The 23088-nt window shown below is 39.1% G+C and overlaps 1 protein-coding gene across 1 annotated transcript in view; it reads right to left on the reverse strand.

Annotated features, from left to right (window-relative positions):
- Positions 1-23088, reverse strand: part of GTF2F2 (general transcription factor IIF subunit 2) — a 152262-nt gene that overhangs the window by 55242 nt on the left and 73932 nt on the right. Inside the window, exon 5 of the mRNA XM_059995476.1 lies at positions 16442-16523. Coding sequence (XP_059851459.1) covers positions 16442-16523 — 82 coding nt within the window. The remainder of the gene's footprint in view (positions 1-16441; positions 16524-23088) is intronic.

Genomic DNA, 23088 nt, shown 5'->3' on the forward strand with positions numbered 1-23088 from the left:
ACTCTGACTGCTATGTGAAGAATGGTCTATAGGGGGAAGCAGGGAGCCACTAGTTAGGAGGCGTCTGCTATAGCAGAGGGAAGGCCAGCTTTACTAGCAAGTGCCCCATGCAGTCACACTGCGCCTGCACTCAGAAGGGCCTTGCGCTTGATTTAATGCAATGCTGGCACCATTTTGAAATTCTTAATAATTTACGAACAAGGGGCTCTATATTTCCATTTTGCAACAGGCCCTGCAAATTAGGTAGTCAGTCCTAAACATAGCTGAAGAAGGCAGCTCAGAACAGTGTAGCAGCAGGGTGTGTAGTGTTGGTACAGCTGACAGACCCTGAAAATGGACTGCATGTGTCTTGTCAAGAAAAGAGGACTCGGGCTTCCCTGGTGGCGGAGTGGTTGAGAGTCCGCCTGCCGATGCATGGGACATGGGTTCGTGCCCCAGTCCAGGAAGATCCCACATGCCGTGGAGCGGCTGGGCCCGTGAGCCATGGCCGCTGAGCCTGCGTGTCCGGAGCCCGTGCTCCGCAACGGGAGAGGCCACAACAGTGAGAGGCCCGAGTATCGCAAAAAAAAAAAAAAAAAAGGAAAGAGGGTAACTCCCAGGTTTTTTATCCGAGTAACTGAGTGGAAACGGTGAAGAGTGGGGGAAGAACTGCATTAGGGGTGGGAGGGTGGGTAAAAACCAAAAATTCAATTTCTGGCATGTGAAGTTAAGATGCCTGTGTGATATCCAAGTGGTGTTATCAAGGGGAATGTTCTACATGTATGAGTATGAAGGTCAGGAGAGAGGTCTGGGCTGGAGGGACAAATTCTGGAGTTACTGTGTGTGTATGGTGAAAGGGGATGGGATCACTCAGCGAGATAATGTAGGGCGGGAAGAGATCAAGACAGAAGCAAGAGCTACAAAGACTATTAAGGCAAGAGGAAAACTGAAGAGGACCACAGTAACAAAGGGAGGAGAGTGTGCCAAGGACAGAGCTATGAAGGAGACCTGGGACCTCCCTCAGAGGGAAATATGCTCTATCAGTTGATTCACTGGCTCGCCTGCCTGTTCAGTCTAACACTGAAATTCCCTACAATCAGCCTTCTGTCTAATCTGCCAGGCTGATCTACTATGTTTCCTAGAACACTCCCACTGATTTATCTCAAATTATGCTGTGCTGTTCCACCCAGAATCCCTCCCTCCCCCTCTTCATCTAGTCAAACACTATGACTCCTTTCTCTGACTTTACCAAGTCAATATTTTCTGAAACCTGATATTTACTGCTTGTGCCAACCTCTCTTTCATGCCCCTGAATAACTGTGGTAGACACACACTGCCAACAAACATTAGACGTAGAGCATAAATCAGAAGTGAATTGCTTTAAGGCCTTGGTTTTAATCATGTTGGGCTACAACCTAGCTATTCTGGCTGATACGAACCCCTTAGTTATCAGCTAATGTGTTACAAAGATCTACAGGAAATTCTGTATCCGAGTAAGCCAGGAGGAAATCCATCCTGGTAGATCCTGAGATCCGTGTAATATAATACTCGTGATTCTTCATGTAAAAGGTGATGTGACCCAAATGGTTCAGTCCTTTCTAATAATAAAAATTGTGCTTTCTGGAATATTTGTGCTTTGTAATACAAGTCACATCGTGAGTACAAAGAACACGGTTTTTGGAAAATAATTTTTTCTCAAAAAAATATGATTATAAAAAATTATAATCATATAATACTCTAAATTATTATTTAGGACCCAGCTATGATTCATTCCCCAAAACGAATAAGCTCTGGTTGCCTTATGTTAGTTACACTGCTTAGTATACATTAGATGCTCAATAAATATCTGTTGAGCAAATGAGTAATAAATGACACTCTGAAGCTACGAAGCATGGGGAAGTGACAGAAGTAGATAAATTAACTTGGCATGCAACAGCCTGAAAAAGCATGACTCATTGTCATCAAAGTCCTAGGAAGCCTGTGAGACAAAACCTAAGTCTCATGCCTTCCTTTCTTCATTCGACAAATATTCAATGTGCACCTACTAGGCGCCAGGCACTCTTCCAGTCATTAGAGATACACCAGTGAACAAAGCAGACAGGAAGTCTTGCCCTCATGGAACTGCATTTTAGTGGGAATACCGTTCATTGGCATATTTTGTTTTGTGTAAGCTTACTACTAAGCCCACATCTTTCTCCCCTGTTTTTTCCCACATGTCTAGTGTTTTTCAGTTTGAAAAGTTTCTGCCTGAACATGATTATTGTTAATTCCATATTTTCAGTTTTCCTCAAATACATAACATGTTACACAAAAAGGGTTTCAGACATTCTGAGGCCTTCAAAGTCACATACAGATCAGTATACAGTACATGACAAGTGTAATACTAGGGTATATTAAAGGGAACTAGATCTTCAAAATGGTACAACTACTAGTTCATCAAAAGTACCTCAAAGTATTACAACTTTCACGTCAACTTCACAAAAGTAAAACAATAAACTTCACAGACATAAAATCACTTAATACCTACCTCTCGTCTACAGATACACGGAGCTTTGAAATTCAAGCAAGTTATGTTAACAAAGCTCATTTTTAAGTTGTAGAATCTGCAATTTGATTTAAAAAATCTAAACTGAAACAATGAAGCCATTATATATTTTATATAATAAATCCATAAATGTTATCCTATTGTATAATGAAACAGAACTATGGTCCTAACGATATTAGTTTAAGTTGTGAGGCATCAGGGCAATGATCATCCGGTGCAAGAGACGAGAGAAAGAGAACAAGCTCCCTTCCCTTTGCCTACGGATAAGCCGGGCAACGTTTTGAAACTACAAAAGCCAGAAGAGGCAGCCTGCCACCTAACACACTGGAATCAATCAGATCTCAGTTCAAATTCCAGCTTTGCCATTTACAAACTGTGAGCTTGGGCAAATCACAACTTCTCTATGACTCTATGATCATTTGTGAAAATGGAAATAAGACTAAAAAAAACCAGTAACTAAAATAAACATCTAATTAATATAAATATGAAGCCATTTAAGAGTGCGTGACCCCTAAAATCAGTTCCCCAAAACAGTCTTTTAAAATCTGTAAACAATATCTTCTCTTTCTCTACTTATAAATTGAAAGATTCTTTTAAAAAAAATCCAAGTTTTCTTTACAAATACATCCCACGGCAATTGCATTAGAGTCTCAAGAAAAAGAGATAGTATATAAGATGTTTATGAGTCAGGTTTTCTTGTACTTTGATTGACTAACTACTAAGAATATTTAAAGCCTGATCATCCCAAAGTTTAAATTAGTTCGTCCTAGCAGTAAGTTAAAGGCTTGATTATCATTATTCCTACTGATTCAACATACTAAATGGGACCCTTGTTCCCTAATAAAGGAAGATGTGGTATCTTTCCTTAGTTTTCAAGTGCTTCAGGGAATCACAGACCAAGAGATGAAAACCCAGTGCCTGCAAGGACCGGGCAAGCAACTTAAATTTTAAGCCAACCGGTAAGAAAACAGGACCTGAAGGCCTGCAGCAAACCAGAGAGTAGAGCTCCTTCCCAGGTTTCTCTGTTTAGCGTGTACAGTGATGCCACATGAAGGGGCACATTCGCATCAGAGAGAGCAAAGATTTGTGTAATTATTATGACAATTTTCTGGCAGATGGTAGTAATGTCTTACTTAACAAAATATGTAAATTACTATGATTTTCTGACAGATACAAATAAAAACACTTGAGGAAGGATCACCTTTAAAAATGTGTACAATACATCCTACAGACTAGTGGTGGTCCTGATCCTGCCTAAGGACATTTGGCCACTTCTGTGGGTCACATTCAGCAGCAAGTTTTAAATTCTCAGAACAGATCTCCAACAAATGCAGCTAGGCCAGATCTACCCACTCGGGCCAGGAAGCACAGATGGTTATCCTGGGGATAAGTCCCCCTGACAAACAAAAAAGCATATTTAATCTGTGTTTAGGGCCAACCTATAAATGCTATAATTTCAATGACTTTTCTTCCTTTCTCGTGAAAAAAATGTGTCCACTCAAATACCTTGAACAGGTAACCTGATGGGTATTGTCTCACATTTAGTAAGAAAAGGTTTAAAATCAAATACCCAGTTTGACTTAGGCCCATTCATTCTTAAAATATATTCAGAATTGATAGAATAAAAAAGATTAGAGCAGGATAAAAAGTAAATAGGCATGGACATATATACACTAACAAACGTAAGGTAGATAGCTAGTGGGAAGCAGCCGCATGGCACAGGGATATCAGCTCGGTGCTTTGTGACCGCCTGGAGGGGTGGGATAGGGAGGGTGGGAGGGAGGGAGACGCAAGAGGGAAGAGATATGGGAACATATGTATATGTATAACTGATTCACTTTGTTATAAAGCAGAAACTAACACACCATTGTAAAGCAATTATACCCCAATAAAGATGTTAAAAAAAAAAGTAAATAGATGCGTAAAGACAGCATTACTAAGAGGAAAAGAAATGAAAAAAGGAGATGCTGCGATAATAAAGATAAACTTTCCATACTTCACAGTTTTGCCTAAGGTTTAGCCCTGTTGATTTTCAATTGTGAGTGAACAAAGAGAAATTGTGAATTGAGGTATTTTTATCCTGCAAAGCTGTGAGGCTTTGTACAAACACCACCACATGCCAATACTGTTTCTCAGGACCTATAATTTGAATCTTAAATACAGCTAAATGCATTTTTAAAAGAGTATTCATCCTGGAGAGATTCATTAATTAAGGTACACTGTAAATTCTTAACTTTAAACTACTGATTTTTGGTCAATTACTCCACTAGCACTTATTGAACATAAAGCTGTTGGATTAAACATGAATGAGATTACAGACCCTGACCTCAAGGAGCTCACTATCTAGTAGAGATATAAACAAAAGTAATAAAAGTAGAATGAAAAGCAAAATGCGATTAGTGGTTTATTAGAAAAAGTATAAGCAGGAGCTTGGTGGAATGGTACTTATCTTGGGTGGAGAGAAACAGCTGTGCAGGTTGACATTTGAGCTGAATCTTAAAGGACGAACAGGTGTCTGGAAAGCAGGAAAGCAAGGAAAGAGCACAGCACACAGTGGGACACGAAAGCACATGGGGAAGACTGATAATGACTGGGTTTGCTCTAGTGCGCGCTTGAGCTGCAATGGCAGCAGAGTAGAAGGGGTCAGAAGCCCCAGGAACACCAAGACAGCGGGCAGAAGAGGTGGGGAATTCCAAAGACGACCTGTGTTTAGGGTGAGACAACGGTACCCAGATACTGAAAAAATCCCTCTCCTCCTGCAATCTTAGGGTAAAAATATGTGAGGACTTGAAAGAAGGATTACACAGAACCTTTGTTTGTTGTTTAATTATGCCAATGGTTTAATTTTTTAATATATCAATATATTCCTGACAACTTTTTATAATCATTTGGAAAATCCTTATTTCATCAGAATAGTAAATCTTTAGGAGCAGTCTACAGCTCAAGGGCTGTGGGGACAGCTGCTAGGGTTCTTCAGAGGGAAAAGGGACATCTTTACTGTCAATCTCCCTAAGAAGTCTTTCTTACACCAGGAATGCCCTGGCAATCCAGTGGTTAGGCCTCAGTGCTCTCACTGCCAAGGGCATGGGTTCGATCCCTGGTCAGGAAACTGAAATCCCACAAGCCTCACGGTGTGGGGGGAAAAAAAAAATCCATTATTGGGACTTATCTGGTGGCGCAGTGGTTAAGAAACCACCTGCCAATGCAGGGAACACGGGTTCGAGCCCTGGTCCGGGAACATCCCACATGCCGCGGAGCATCTAAGCCCGTGCGCCACAACTAGTGAGCCTGCGCTCTAGAGCCCGTGCACCACAACTACTGAGCCTGCGCTCTAGAGCCCGCAGGCCACAACTACTGGGCCCGCGTGCCACAACTACTGAAGCCTGCGTGCCTAGAGCCCGTGCTCCGCAACAAGAGAAGCAACCACAATGAGAAGCCTGCGCACCACAACAAAGAGTAGCCCCCGTTCGCCCTAACTAGAGAAAGCCCACGCGCAAAAACAAATACCCAATGCAGCCAAAAACAGAAGGCTTCCCTGCACCAAACAGCATTCCCCATGAAGATCTGTCTTTTAAAAACTTCTTGATAAAACACCATGACTACCTTTTCACGGTCGTTTTATCCCACTGATAGTTTTGCATGTTTACTGCATCTATCTATTTATAATACATTTAAAAATTATTGTACTTCAATGAAGACATCCAGCTTCTTTCACATAATGCTTCATTTTTAAATGGTAGCTAAAAAGGAGCAGTTCAAGGTGAAAGGATGTGAGAACAAGGGCACACTTATGGCAAAGAAGGTTAGCTGCCTTCTTGGGTTAGCTCTTTAGGACTTCCTGTTCTCTGGCCTTTAAAAAAATCTTTGATGAAGAAGATTTACAGCCCCACATTTTAAAAATCACACATTTGGGTACCTCAGGAGAGTCATCAGCTAAAGTATCACTGCAGGAGGGGACGATAAGACTGTTTCCAAAGGTAACTTGGGAAAATTTCAGGATCAGTAACCTTTACAATTTCCATAAAGATTCTGAACATCCAGTAGAAGATTTATAAACTAAAAATCCATGGGTTTCTGATCTATATATGGTGGTGGGCACATTAAGGAGTTCTTGAGGGCAAGAACAGGGTAGATGAAAAGACCGTGAAGAGCGGGTTAACTCAGTTCCTTGGGTCTGAATCTCAATAATATCTAGGAACTTCTAAACCACTACTTTAGGGTTTTTGTTTTGAAAAGAGGATTATTATCATGAACTCTATATAAAAATTCTTCAGATTCTTTTTCTTAGCTCTAGTTCTCTTTCTGCTCTATTTCCAATTTAAACTTGATTAAACTAATTCATCTACTTCAGGGCAGGAATTCAAAAAGAATCCTTGTGTGCAAGTCTCTTTTATCAGGAGAACTAAGACAAACCGGATTGGGTTGGGAATATCTCCAGAGGGTTTTAGGACAGGAGTACTTACTCAGGCAACTGTCATAAACATAATGGGTAATATTTATTGAGTACCTACGCTGTGTCAGACACATCATGTATTATATAGTATTATTTAATCATTATCATAACACAGATAAATGCCACTACCACATTTTACAGATGAGGAAACAAAGGCACCGAAAGGCCATGTACTTTGCCCAAGATCATAGAGCCAGTAAATGGGGAATCCAGTCTTTGAAACCAGGCAGTGAGACTCCAGAGCCCAACCTCTTCACCATCTTACCCTATTATTAAGGCATCTTCACAGAGTTGCTTTCTAATAAAAGTTCTGACCTCTTTCAAGAGAGAAGACGGTCATTCCTCAAGAGAAGCAATGAAGGGTACGAATGTCCCTGATGAGTGTTTCTTACCCCTAAGATGCTTTTCTGGTAAAAAGAGTTTTGCTGTTGATCTTAGGATTATCTCCCTGGCACCCACCCTGTCCCCCCGCTACTGAGCAGCAGCCACATGTGTTGTTTGATGGGACTGACCCTCCCTCCTGCACATTTCCACAGGTGGGCCCTAAGCATTAGTGCACACTTCCCACCTTCATTAACACATTTATTGGTTTCTGAAATAAATTCAGAACCCATGTTGGCCCACAGAAGGAAGTGAAGGGTTCTGTTTAATGGTTGGTTGAAGACAAGGTCACTTAACTCCCAAGGCCCCGTATAAAGAATGAGGCAGACAATCCTGGGAGCTGCAAGTAGCCCTCTTGCTACCGGGAGAAAAGCCCGTCTGAAAACAGGCGAGCTGGAGACAGACAGACCCCAGAAAATTCAAAACAGCTCGAACACTAAGGACGCTGAGAACTCCTAGGTACAGCCACGGCTAAAGCCCACAATACCACTGGATTCAATTTACGGGAGTCAACAAATTCCTTTTATTTTTAAGCCAGTTTGCCCTGGGTTTTCTGACACTTACAAATGAAAGCATCTAATTAATACAAGTACATTAACCATTAACCTCAACATTCACCAAAAACTCTGTTCAATAAAATCTGTTTCAAATAAGATCACCAGAAAGCTAAAATCCAATACTGTATTTCCCTGGTCATAAAATTATCTTTATTGAACCCTGAGTTGCTTCTATAACCTCACCTTTTATTTAGGATTAACAGAAAACTGATTTTCTGTAAAGCTAAGTTTAGTTTATTATTCATTTTGCTGTTTAATAAACTTTATCTACAAATTTACATTAAGATTATACAAATATACATTTAAACGTTCACATCGCACTGTCATATGCCCAGATTTGGGTGGCTACTGGGACTCACACAACAGTTTATGTTCAGCCATAGCAGTTTCTATTCTAGATTTTCTGATATATGTTTCCTAACTGCCAGAACTTTCATTATTTGACTCTTTAAGTTCTCATTTTAAAGTCAGCATTTTAATATATCCAGGCTATTCACAATAAGGGTGATCTTACATCGCAGTTTATGTGGGACAGTTTACACTGCTGTCTCAGTGTGGCTCTCAGGTTAGGCCTACTTTCATTCTTAAAAGTATCCTGTTTTAAATGATAAATTATATAATTACCCTATTTACAACTCATTTTGTACTTTTTTAAATATAAAGGGACATAGCTATAAGATAATCATCCTAATATATAAGAAATATCATTTATAAAATATTCTTTATGTAATTTATATATGAAGAAAAATAAAAATTACAAGGACTAAATATATTCAAAAACTAGTTTAAATATGGTGAAAAGAAAATGCTTCAGTGCTGTTATTGCATTAAGCAAAAATTTTATTTGCAGAAACTTCTCTGGGCATGAATCACATCACCCACAAATTACGGAAAGAGCTACTGAGTGAGAGGGTCCTTTCCACTTCCCTTACAATAAGACGTTCTAAGACATCTTTTACCATAATATGAAGCATCAGGAATCTAGGCAGGTACAGCAAGGTAACTTCTCCCCAGGAGAGAATATGAATCACAACTTGCTTCCTCTGTCTGGTGTCTTAGAATAGAAAAAAATCCTGCTTTTTCTTTTCTCCACCCATCTACAGCCAATGTTCTGTTCCCAACGGGAAAAGCTTTTCTTATTAGGTTTTTGAAGAAAACCCACAAACACTGAAAGAACTAAAAATAAAAATTTTTGAGACAAATATTTTTAGATGACTTAGTGACAAAAACATGCAGAAGTTAAAAAGCCATATATTTTCCTATTACTAGGATTTCCTACACGAAAACACGTTAGGATGATTGTCTTATATTTATGTCCCTTTACATTTAAAAATGTACAATATGAATTATAAATAGGTTGATTACATAATTTATCATTTGACTATTAAGGAAAAACTCAAGATGATTAGTAAAGTTACACTTAATGAAACAATACAAATTAAATTTTAATTACATAATACATCAGATATGAGCTATTTTAAATATATTTACATTTAGCAATTCAAAATAAATTTCCTCCTAATAAAATATCATTCAAATCCATCCAAATTTATGTCAGATAAAGAGAAAGTACTAGAAGCATTGGAAATTTTTTTTTTCCCATTTGATTTTTAGATTTTCTTGCGTGGCTAAATGGATTTTTGTAAAATTTTATATATGTGATGGGTTTGGACAGAAGAAAATTATAGCTCAGGATTCATTTCTTTCTTGGCTTAAATTTCACTGATTCAAAGGTTTACATATTTCTTGGGTTTACTGCAATACTAATTTCCACCTTCATTTAAATGAATGACAGACTCTTACAAACTAACAGAATCTTACTTACATTTGATGAATATGGGAGTTATAATTCTCATAACATTTGGCTAATTTATCAGCTAAATTTTAATAACAGAGAGCTGTAATAAGAATCTACTACTAAAATTAAATTCCCACCAAAGCAACACATCGTTCTTAGAGAGTATTATATAAAATACACTTTGTATATACCCATTTACATTACTAGGAGTATAGTTCAGCTGCTATTTGCTAAAATATAATATAGTAAAATCTCACTGATTTCAGGAAAAAACCTCACTCAATTAAGTCAAGGAAAGAAAGGTCTTTGATACAAAGGCTTTCTTTTCTAGTCCTCTGTAAATGGAAGTCTATTCAATTCTTATTTTATACTTTGAAAACCTTTTTCGTTGTTGACGAAATGTTTCTGTATTTGTTTTACAATCACTTTCTTCTCAAAGCAAGATGTGTGTGTGTATGTACGTGCACACACATGCACATGTAAATGAACTGAAAAATCAAGTCCAGGTTTCAAGTGTAGCTCTGAGTAAAAAAAAAAAAAAAAAAATCAAAGCAGCTGAGTGCTGCTGATTTCCATGTTTCCGTACCTAGTTTTGCCATTCATTTCTATTTCAATCAATTTCAACCCAACAGATACTTCTGGATATTTATATATTTGTAATGTGCTATGCCAAGTGCTGAGATACAAAAAGGAAAGGAGGAAGGAAAAACGGAAAAGAAAGGAAGAAAAATAAAACTCACAGTTCCTGCTCTTATGAAGTTTATAATCTTGTAGAAGATGCAACTATGTACACCTAAGTAGTAGAAAACATAGACATTTATATATACCATTAAAGAAGAACAGTATGTGGGAACATAGGAAAGGCGCAGGGGAGGCAGATCCTGACTGGAGTGGGGAGTGGAAGATATGAGAAGGTTTCTGTGAGTAAGCGACACTTGGGTTGGTTTTAAAGGCCCTTAGCAGAAGGTAGTTAAGGTCTTCCAGATAAAGGATGCAACATATCACACAGCCATAAGATGTACAAGTGCCTAGTACATCTGGGAAAACAACTTGTAGTGTGATATAACTATCGGACATCTATGTAAAGGAGAAGAGCCGAAAATGAAGCCAGGAAGTGAGACAAGAGCCAGATTATCAAAAAAACCCTGAATGTCATTAAAGAGTAGGCAGTCAGAAGACGTCCCTGATGGAAGATCTAAATAGACGTTTCTCCAAAGGGAACATACAGATGACCAAAAAGGTCATGAAAAGATGCTCAACATCACTAATTATTAGAGAAATGCAAATCAAAACTACAATGAGGTATCACCTCACACTGGTCAGAATGGCCATCATCAAAAAGTCTACAACCAATAAACGCTAGGGAGGGTATGGAGAAAAGGGAACCCCCCTACACTGTTGGTGGGAATGTAAACTGGCACAGCCACTATGGAGAACAGTATGGAGGTTCCTTAAAAAACTAAAAATAGAGCTACCATATGATCCAGCAATCCCACTCCTGGGCATATATCGGGAGAAAACCATAATCTGAAAAGATACATGTACGCCAATGTTCATTGCAGCTCCATTTACAATAGCCAGGACATGGAAGCAACCTAAATGTCCATCAATGGATGAATGGATAAAGAAGATGTGGTACATATATACAACAGAATATTACTCAGCCATAAAAAAGAATAAAATAATGCCATTTACAGGGACATGGATGGACCCAGAGATTGTCATACTGAGTGAAGTCAGTCAGAGAAAGACAAATATCATATGATATCGCTTATATGTGGAATCTAAAAAAATGGTACAAATGAGCTTATTTACAAGACAGAAATAGTCACAGATGTAGAAAACAAACTTACGGTTACCAAAGGGGAAGAGGAAAGGGAGGGATAAATTGGGAGACTGGGATTGACATATGCACACTACTATATATAAAATAGAATACTAATAAGGACCTACTATATATATATAGCACAGAGAACTCTACTCAATACTCTGTAGTGATCTATATGGGAAAAGAATCTAAAAAAGAGTAGATACATGTATATGTATAACTGATACACTTTGCTGTATAGCAGAAACTAATACACCACTGTAAATCAACAACAAAAAAATTAATTAAAAGAAGAAGAAGGCCCTGAAAAACTTTGAGCCTGTGTATGAAATATCTAGGTACAGGATATCTGAAATATTGAATTGCCAATTCTGTTCTCAAACACTTCCACTTTGAGATCACCCACCCACATCTGAAAATCTGTCTTTCCACTTTACATCAATAGCACCACAACATTTCTATTCCTCCCCCACTACACTGTCAATAAATATTTTTAAATAATCCTCTGTGTGTGTTTTCTTGAGGTTCAAAGACTAAAAGCTCTCTAGAGCAAGAACAGTATCTAGTGATTTTTCTAAAACTGAATCTTACCTTAGAGATCACAGCAGACATTGGAAAATGTTGAATAATGATAAACAAAACACATGAGATACAACTTATGACTTAGATTACTTTCCTATTTTGAGAATTTACCCATTGTTACGCTTCTTGAAGTTTAAGTACTTCCTGCTTCTTTAAGTTTTTATGTAAATTGTCAACCAGGATTTAAATTAAACTGTAAGGACTTCTTTATCCCTCTGACTTGTCAATGCATTGCACAGGATGGTACGGAGCCAGTCTGAGACTCACAGCAGGACGCGTATCTAGGCCACAACACAAGAGCCACCACCATCAGTCTGGTCCTAGAGAAATCCCCTGTCCCACAACTATGGAAGTTTTAATTAAATTATTTATCTATCTATCTATTTATTTATTTACGGCTGCATTGGGTCTTCGTTGCTGCGCGCGGGCTTTCTCTAGTTGTGAGGAGCGTGGGCTACTTTCTGTTGCGGTGCACGGGTTTCCCATTGTGGTGGCTTCTCTTGTTGAGGAGCACGGGCTCTAGGCACACGAGCTTCAGTAGCTGTGGCACGCAGGCTTCAGTAGTTGTAGCTCACGGGCTCTAGAGCGCAGGCTCAGTAGTTGTGGCACTCGGGTTTAGTTGCTCTGCAGCATGTGGGATCTTCCAGGACCAGGGCTCGAACCCAGGTACCCTGCATTGGCAGGCGGATTCTTAACCACTGCACCACCAGGGAAGCCCAACCATGGAAGTTTGAGATGAGTTTATCAAGTCGCACAAACTCTACCTCCAAATATCCTCAGAACCTAGTTTCTCATCTCCCTTCTGCCTAACCACCTTGTTTAGTCATTCTGACATTTTGTACCTGGGCTATTACGTCAGCCTCTAATTTATCTCCCTGGTTTCAATCTCTGTACTATGGCCAGAATGACTCTTGTAACACACAAATCCCTTCGCTTTCCATCAGCTTAAAATCCTTCAGTGCCTCCCTAATAGTAAAAGCACACAAAGTCCAAATTTCTCACCACAGCATGTAAGACCTTTCAACAAGTAATTTAACAAGCATATGAGACTAACATTTCAACCTTTGTCCTGCCATTCATTCACTCAACAAATATTTCCTAGGACTTCCCTGGTGGCGCAGTGGTTAAGAATCCGCCTGCCAATGCAGGGGACACGGATTCAAGCCCTGGTCTGGGAAGATCCCACATGCTGCGGAGCAACTAAGCCCGTGTGCCACAACTACTGAGCCTGAGCTCTAGAGCCCGTGAGCCACGACTACTGAGCCCACATGTCATAACTACTGAAGCCTGCATGCCTAGAGCCTGTGCTCCGCAACAAGAGAAGCCACTGCAATGAGTAGCCCCCGCTCACCTCAACTAGAGAAAGCCTGCACGCAGCATTGAAGACCCAACGCAGCCATTAATTAAATAAAAACAAAACCAAAAAAAAGCACACAAAAAACCACAAATATTTCCTGACTACCTGCTACATGTCATGAACTATTCTAGACACTTGGGGGTATGCGTGTGTGTATCAGTGAACAAAGTAGGTGCACATACAGACAAAACAAAACAAAAAACAAACTATGGGAGCTTAAACTGCACTAGGGCAAAGCTGGTAATAAATATGGTAAATAAATTACATTAGGTGATATGTGCTATTGAAAAAAATACAAGCATAGAAGGAAATAAGGTGGTCAGGGTACACCTTATTGAAAAAGTAGAATTTGAGGAGAGAATTGAAAGAGGCGAGGTGAGCCATGCAGCTGTCTGGAGAAAGCGTGTTCCAGGTAGGAAAGAACATCCAGTGCAAAGACCCTCATATGGAACTGTGCCTGTGCTCGTGGACTGTTACGAGATCAGTGTGGATGGAGCAGAGTGAGTGAGGGGGAGGGAAGCAGGAAGTTTGAATGGGGAGAAGGGGAAGAGAACGGTAGGGAGATCATGTAGGTCCCTGTATACAATTATAAGGACTTGGATTTTATTCTGAGTAATACAGGAAACACTGGAAGTGACATGTGAGCAGAGGAACGGCACAACTTGACAGGTTTTAAAAGAACTGCTCTGGCTACTGTGCTGACAATAGACTCCAGTGGGGCAAGGGTAGAAGCAGGAACTCTGCTAGGAGGCTACCGCCGTGATCCAGGTGAGAAACAATGGCAGATCATGTGGGTGGTGAGAAATGGTCAGACTGCAGATGTATAATATTTTGAAGGTACAGTCAGTAAGATTTTTCTGACACACTGGATGTGGGGTGTGAGAGAGGAGTCAAGAATGCAACCAAGGTTTATGGGTTAAGAAAAATGGGAGGACAGAGTTCGCATGAGCTCAGATGAGAACGAATGCTGGTGGAGCAGGTTTGAGGGGCGAGACTGGGAGTTCAGGTTTTGACATATTTGAAATGTCTACTGGACATCCAACCAGGCTTTTGGGTATTTAAGTTCACAGTTCAAAAAAGGGCTGAAGCTTCTGCTTGTTCTGCCCCAAATGAACCCTGCGTTCCAGGCTTGCAGAACTACACACAGGTCCCTGATGCCTTCCCCGGGTCTCTGTACCTACATGTCTCTCTGTGTAGAAAGTGTTCTTACTCATGTCTTTTTCCACTTGGTCAAAAAAAATCTCAGCCTTCAAGACTTATGTCATATAGCATCTAACTCACATAATTATCATCTCCTGAATCACCCTGTTTCCTCGAGTCACTGAAGTAACTGAAATATATAATGGCTGGTCTTTTAGCATACTCCAAAAGGCTAAACAATTGTAATGTCTTTTTTGGTAAGGAAAAAACAGCCATTTCATAAACACAGCAGGTGACTTGCCTGATCTCATCATCAGAAATTTTTAGAAACTTTTAAAGAAAATTAAGACCACAGAAAAATATCTTGGCAAGCAGCAGAGTAATCAGATTTTGCATTTTCCAATTTCAGTAGTTATTTGAAGAAAAATTCTCAAGAAGACTTGTATTATATAATAAACTTTATAGGCCCGAAACAGAGACGCATCTGCCTGTGTTCCAAAGTTATTTACTGTTATAAAAATTTTTCATTTTGATTGTCATCCTTTTACTTGCCCTGGGGAGGCACTGAAATTAGAGGGATTATTGGACAAAGCCAGTCTCTTTGTTTCATTCCCAGGAGACAGACTTCCAATCTAATTGAGAAAAGGGGAAAAAATTTTTAAATGTGAAACTGAGAGCTGATCCAGCTCAGCCAGTTTGGATATCCATAAGGGCTGCTGCTGTCACTTGGAAGTGTCCTCCCAACTACCAGTTCTGAGCAGCTACAATCTTCTAAAATGTAAGTTCCATGAGGGTAGAGATTTTTATTTGTTTTGTTCACTACTATTTCACGTAGTAAGTGCTGGGTAAATGAAAAAATATGTAATTCTAAACTACATGGGGTTGAAATACATTCAATATAAACTATAAAGCAAGTACAATAAATACATTTCTTCCGGGTTTAAAAAACTGTTGACTCTTTCAAAGTCACAAAGTTTGAAGTATCAAGAATTCACGATCATAATCTTTAAATATTAATTACAAAAGGTTAACCACGTACTAAAGTGGGGAGGAAGGACCCCTAAGCAAAATCTCTAACAAAGTCATAAGTTTCTAAAAAGTTCTTTGTAGATTAAGAGAAAAGGATGGTATTCTAGCAACTAACTATACTTGCTTTTTAATGTACAGTATTTTAGATACAATATTCATCATGGGAAAATTATAGCCCTTGAAAATAAAATAGTACAAAGATCTTATTACATGTCTTTGGAGAATCAAGATTTATAAGGACAACTAGAAAAAGACATTTAAAAAATTTGATTCCAGGTTATATTAACACAGTAGCTTAATATACGCCAAATTAACAGCCCAGGTTCTGAAAGTTCTTTTGCCAAAGAAACTCTTGAGTTTTTAAAAAACTGAGGTATAACTGACATACAACATTATATTAGTTTCAGGTGTACAAGAAAACAATTCAATAACTGTATACTTTGGGAAATGATCACCACAATAAGTCTAGTTAACTTCCACCAGCATAGGTAATAGTTAAAATTTTTTTTTTGTCTTGGGATAAGAACTTTCCGGATGTATTCCCTCAGTAAACTTTCAAATGTGCAATAAAGTATTATTAACTACAGTAACCATGTTGCACATGACATCCTCATGACATTTATCTTATAACTGGAAGTTTGTTCTTACTTGGTTTTAAAACCAAACAACCTTTGAAGAAAACACTTTCAACAATAACCATAGTTTTCATGCAGTCTATAGACAATCTAATATATGTATTTCAATCCCCAAAAAGAAATAGCAGGTATTATTTTAAAGTTAAAAAACACCAACCTCTTTAATCTCATGTAGTTTTCACTGGCAGCAGGTCGGCATTCAGCTCTTTGTACCACTATTCCTTCCAGTGAAAGCTTATCTTGAATGGAAAGACAAAAATTAACAAACGTATTGAGAAATAACATTTATCACGTTCAAGACTGTATTTTGACATACTAACCAAGGTAACAATGATTACAATCAAATATAGTTAATAATAAAAATCAAGGAAAGAAAAGGAATATTTTTAAGTTTACGGTAATATCATTGGTCAGAATAGAGAAAAACCTTATTCTTGGCTAGTAAAAAACTGGGCTTCTGTCAGGTTTATGTATTGGGCTGCCCCTTGCCAATAACAGCTTTTATACACTTAGCTCTTCCTAAAGAGAGTGGCTTAAAAGGGCATAAAAATCAAGTAAAAATTTGAAGGGTGTGGCAGCTATATCATCTTTGGGAGAGAAGTAAGTTCTGAAAACACAGCTAGCCTAAAGCACTAAATCAAAAATTCATACACATACGTATATGCATGCATGGGCACACACACGTATATGTGCAAAAAAGAAAATTCTAGAATACACGGTGACTAGTACAGCTAGCTTAGAAAATACTGTGGAACTAGGCAGGTCCTTGGTTGGGTTATACTGTGTACCAGTTCTGCCTGCCAGTTGCTCTGACTTCTATTTTCCAGCAAAATGATTAATATGATGTGTCTAAACTAGACCTTTAACTGCTATGAATATCTGTCCAAACAGAAGGGCAATTTTTCCCACCATTAGTAAGAATTCTTATGGTGACCCTGACACAGAATTCAAGAGAAAACAAAAGTTAGCACCTACTGCATACCTACTAGGCACCAAGTCACTTTAAGACCTCATCCTATTTGATAATGCATGTATGGCTGACCCACGATGGTATCTGCTTTACTGCAGTCTGGAAATGTATGACTATGGTTAGGAACAGTTATGGTTCAGTCGTATTTCCAGGAGAGTTCACCCAGGTTTCTGGAAGAGATTCAGGAACTCCTCTGGCTCATCAGCAATGCATTTATGATCCATCTTTTCAGGGCGAATGACCTCATGCATTCCACAAACATTAACTAAATGCCTACGATGTGAAGGGAACCATCTAGGCATTGCAGAATCGAAGATGACTGAAATACAGTATTGTCTTCAAGAAGCATACAGTTCACTGGAGGAACAGATAAGTTGACCAAAACACAGAATGCAGATAGAACCATGCCCACATGATTTATGTTAGAAAATTTTTCTTATGGTGACCTTTCTCGATTTTGCCTCCAAAATCTAGGAACTCCTTATTATAGCCCCTAAGTACTAATACACACAGTAACTCAATAATTCAATGTAACATGTGCAACAAACCTCAATTAGAGGCTGACAGATGACTGCAAAGAGCAATGATGAGAAGCACGTCTACCTTACACCAAAATATGCCAGGAAGGAAATAATAATAAGGCTGCAATTATTTTATATTAAATTTAAGTTTAAATATCTAAAAGTAATTTCCTCTTATTAATGAATTTAATAAGATTAAAATTTGAATTTTCTAAAAGCAAAACCAAGTATTATATTTGAGCATGCCTCTCCACTGAAGCTGACAGTTGTATCTAGAAAAACTCTTGCCATAACAATAACAAGATTTGGGAAAGATTCCAATCTATAATGTCTTAAACGCATGAGAAAAGTTCACTTTTTTTTTTTTTTTTCCAGTACGCGGGCCTCTCACTGCTGTGGCCTCTCCTGTTGCGGAGCACAGGCTCCGGACGCGCAGGCTCAGCGGCCATGGCTCAGGGGCCCAGCCGCTCCGCGGCATGTGGGATCTTCCCAGACCGGGGCACGAACCTGTGTCCCCTGCATTGGCAGGCGGACTCTCAACCACTGTGCCACCAGGGAAGCCCCAAAAGTTCACTTTTTAAACATAAATTAATCCTTTTTGAAATACAAAATAGATCTGGAATACTGTCTCTGAAAATAATTTAGTTACATATCCAGGTGTTTACTAATGCTGAATACTAGAAAGCTACCTTTCAACACCACCTGTGAATGTTCCCCACTTATTCATCTGTACCTACTCCTGGTGGACAGGATGAGTTTAATTTCTAGTTAAAGGTTTCTGCTGTCAACGTTCCACACATAATACCTGAAAGGGTTAAAAGCATCCAAAGCACCTGCCCATTTCAACTTGGCCACCACTCATCACTCTTCTTCAATCAAGCTCACTCACACAAAGCAGTAAAATTCACCTCCCCAAACCATGATTTTCTGTCCATCACATCCCCTTTTCAAATCTAAAATAGCCTTCAAATGCTTCTCAAATGAAAGGAAAAGTCTTCATCAGCAGCAATGAAAACTTCTACCAATTGGCTGCTCTTAAATAACCCCACATCTCTGTTAACTCTTTGCCATTCCTGCTCTCTTCCTAAGTAAGTTTTTTAAAAACCAATTTACTTATAATACAGCCCCCTAAGCAAGATTTAAAGGTGTCACACACTTTTTAAAGCCTCACAGGAACATGTTTTCATATTCTTTCCACGAAACCATGCTTCTCTTCTTCTCCAAAACATTGCTTAAGATTTCAGGGGAAAGCTATTAAATATCCCATTTTAAGGCATTTGAAAGCACCCACTTGCACACCACTGCTGTTAATTACAGATCATATTCATTAAAACAGGAATCGTGACTTAAGACTACTTCATTGGCCCAGTTTGAAAGACTGTAAATACTTGAAAAATAATCTTTTTATTGCTCATATATTTATCAAATATTTACTAAGTGCCTTTATGTAAAAGATAATACAAAAACACATCAGGAATAACAAAGATAAATGAAACTTGGCTCTTGCCCTCAAGCAGTAGAGGCTGGTGCAGCCATTCACAAACGTGCGGCATATATGCCTGAAAAGTAGTGAGGAACCCCGAAGAACCTTTTATGTGGGTTTACTACTGATATTGATTACACTAGCAACTAAAACTGAAAAATGTTTAGAAAATCAGAGTGAAAAAGGCAAAAAAAGGCTTGGTATTATTACAAAAATAGCTTTGATTTCACAGGCCCCTTAAAGGGTCTCCAGGACCCCTCTACCCAGTGGTTTCCAGATCACATTTTGGGAGCTTCTGGTCTAGTAGGATGATGAGATAGGCATACAAATCACTTTAACACACGAGAAGCACTTGTGATAGACCTCCACTTAACCCACTTCTAGATTACCAAGGCTGCCAGTTCCCATCTTAACTATGGCGACAGATGCCCACAGCTCACTATACACTAGTGGGTAGTAGGTTAATCTCTACTACTCCCACACACTTCTGCTCAAACTATGCAGAACTTGTTTATGCTAGTTTTACTCTGTTAGTAATTATGCAATTTGATTATATATTACATAATCCCATTAATTAAGAGTATGGGGGGGGCTTCCCTGGTGGCGCAGTGGTTGAGAGTCCACCTGCCGATGCAGGGGACACAGGTTCGTGCCCCGGTCCGGGAAGATCTCACATGCCGCGGAGCGGCTGGGCCCGTGAGCCATGGCCACTGAGCCTGCGCATCTGGAGCCTGTGCTCCGCAACGGGAGAGGCCGCAGCGGTGAGAGGCCCGCATACCGAAAAAAAAAAAAAAAAAAAGAGTATGGGGGAGGGAGATGTTTCTACAAAAACTAGGTTTAATGCTTTGTAAGATGTGATATAAAGATAAGTTGCTAAAAATCTGTCAAATTAGGTACTGGAGAGACAACTAGAGATTAGAAGAGAAACATAAAAGTCTAGAAGGATTCTGCATTCATACTGTTTCGCAGTGTCTAAGTTTTTGCTCCTTTTTAAAGAAACCAAAACTGAAAATCGAAACTAAATTATGGGTTTACTTTTCACAGGAAAGAGAAATCAGATGCTTGTCAGCACCCTATACTGAAAGCAAAGGCCTTGTCCTGCATGTACACTGGTGACTAAATGTACATTTGTGGGTCTTAAAATGTTTCAGGCAGTAGGAATATATACTATTATCATTTTTATGATTCCCTACCTTTTAGTTTAACTACTGGAAGGACTGCCAGTCCTTCTATAAAGGCTGTGGGATCTACTGTACTACGCAGAATTTGCCATGGCTTATGAGGGTTATAATCTACTGACAGAGACACAGAGTACTGGGATTAAAACACACAGACACGAAGAGAATGTGTCTAGCTGGGGATTACGAAGAGCTGTGATGGAGAAAGCAATGTTTGTGCTGGACCTGGAAAAATGGGTAGGATTTAGACTGGGAGGTGAAGCAGAAGGGCACCGAAGGTGGTGGGAACAGCATGAGCAACGGCTTTTGTCTCTTCTCTGTTTCTCTGTCTGTCTGTCTCTCTCAGAATTTTAAACTAAGGGACCCATACCAGAGTCACTCCACCTCAGAAATCTCTAGAAGGACATGGTCACAACAGCACTCTGAAGAGAAGCCACATAGGCTCATCCTACTGAAAGCCCAGCCATGGCTTGGTTCCTATCTTTCCCTAGGCTTGGCCGTTCATTCAACTCTTCTTTAGATTCTGGGAACTATTCCAGGATCTTTTTCTAAATTTTCTCACCTCCCTCGCTTTTGGGGCTAGATTGGTTTGCTTATTGGTTTCTGCTACTTGTAACCCAAAGAATCCTCATGACTATGAACATACACCTTTGGTGATGGTATTTTATTGATCTATATCCTGCCACCTAGTTTCAGAAAACAATTGAGAGAAAGTTTTAAAGGGTAGTTACACAAAGTGCATCCTATAACAAGAATGGAAGTGTTCTAGTTCTGATTCTGTCTCTAAATAGTGGTGTTACTTTGGAGAAATTACTTTACATCTCTGGGCCTCAGCATCTATATGTATAATAAAGTCACTGGGATCTCTGAGATCTCCTCCAATTCTCTCTCACTAAAATAAACAAAACAAAACTGGCCTTCCCCTCCATCTGAGGATGTTTTATTATTTCATTAGTATTTATTTGGTTTGCCCTAATACTTTCTAAAAGACCTAGATATAATTAAATTTTCTTTGAGTAGAAATTAGAGAAGAACTGTTTCTTGAAATGACGATGAGAAAATGTTGAGAAGCTGTCCAAGACTTGAAAATACACAAACTTCTGTTCTAAGCTGGACCTTCCAACATACTCTATGTTGAGGAACCCAAGAGAAACAAATGACTGGCATTTTTTACAAGTTAAGGGCCTGGCTAGTTTGAAAAAGTTAAAGTGGAAGTAAACAGGAAGGGTGTCTATTAGCACTGGCATGTAAGTAATGAGAAGTAAGGTGTTAAGAAGATGTTGGGCATCAGGAAGTTACAGGCGTTCATTTCCACAAGACCACTCGATCCAGTTCAATGTGGAGGCCTTTAAGAGCACTTCCAACTCAAGTTAAAACTCAGACAAGGTTAGAACCAAGATTTTGGACTGATTCTTGAGATTTGAGGCTACTTTCCTGATTCTTCCTTACATCACACCTGTGTCTACCCTCGCTGGAAAAGGACTAAAGAAATAATATTTCAACAGAGCAAGAGCATTTAAAAGATAAACCATTTTTAATACTCCTACCAGTCTCCACTGTTCTCATTTAAAATCTTTTCCTAGCAGTTTCTGCCTGTGGTTCACAGGGCAAGGCCTATTAATACATGCTACTTGGCATCTTAACAAACCAGGTGGGCAAAGCTGCAATCCCTATGTTATTAAGAAGGTGTTTCTTGCCGTATTCAAATTTGTCAATTGATGTTCTGATCTCTATCTAATACTCAGGAATTTTAGGAATAAAAGATCATGCTCAGATTTCAGTAAACCTACAGAGTCAGCATTTGATTAATTACCTCAAAAGCAACAAAATGAGCAGCCATATCAGTACTCCCCCAAATTATCTGTTCATGCAATATGTTTTCTTGTGATGATATTCAAATTACAAACATGCCTAAATAGCTGGGAATTCCCAATTTTAAACCAAATACTGAAACCATAATTTGAGGACTAGACTTCGGATTAGAAAACATCTCGGCTTCCTCACTCCTACTACTGCCCTTCAACTTTTCCCCTATGGACTGGGAGAAAGAAGGTTTATGTACATTCCTATACAAGGGATGTTGTAATGCTCATCAAAGAGCACCTGTGAATGACAAGACTGGTTGTCCGGGAGTAGGAGAGTGGTTACGTAAGGTACAAAATCGAAGACGGAGGCCTTAAGTGTACAGAGGAGTTGGGACTGTTCTAGGAGTCTACAGAAGCCATAACAAACTTTTCGTCAAAGAAATAACTTAGAGAATGACATTTTTAAAACAAACATTTGTATGTTTTACTGTTTACAAGGCAAGTTCACAAGTTATCATTCCTCCTATACTTCACAGTAGTCTTCTTTTTGCTTGTTATATATAATTATATAAATAATTTAATATATATAATTAATCAATATAAATCCTCAAATACAGATGTGGGCATAACGTTGTAATGCTGTATAAACAGACATAATTCCTAATCTAAAAGTTGCTTTCAAGAATAAGAGGTTGGCTCTACCTCTCCACACCAGCTTTCTAGTTCCCAATTCCCTCTTCCTCTTTCTCCTCTTGCCCTTCCAGTCCTCTGACTCTGAGCCCCCAGAACCAGCCTCTGGCCCCATACATGTACGGCTGCCCCACTGCAGGACCTCTGGTTTGCTGGC

This window comes from Delphinus delphis, chromosome 18 (genome assembly GCF_949987515.2).
Source record: "Delphinus delphis chromosome 18, mDelDel1.2, whole genome shotgun sequence".
In the NCBI taxonomy this organism is placed as follows: domain Eukaryota; kingdom Metazoa; phylum Chordata; class Mammalia; order Artiodactyla; family Delphinidae; genus Delphinus; species Delphinus delphis.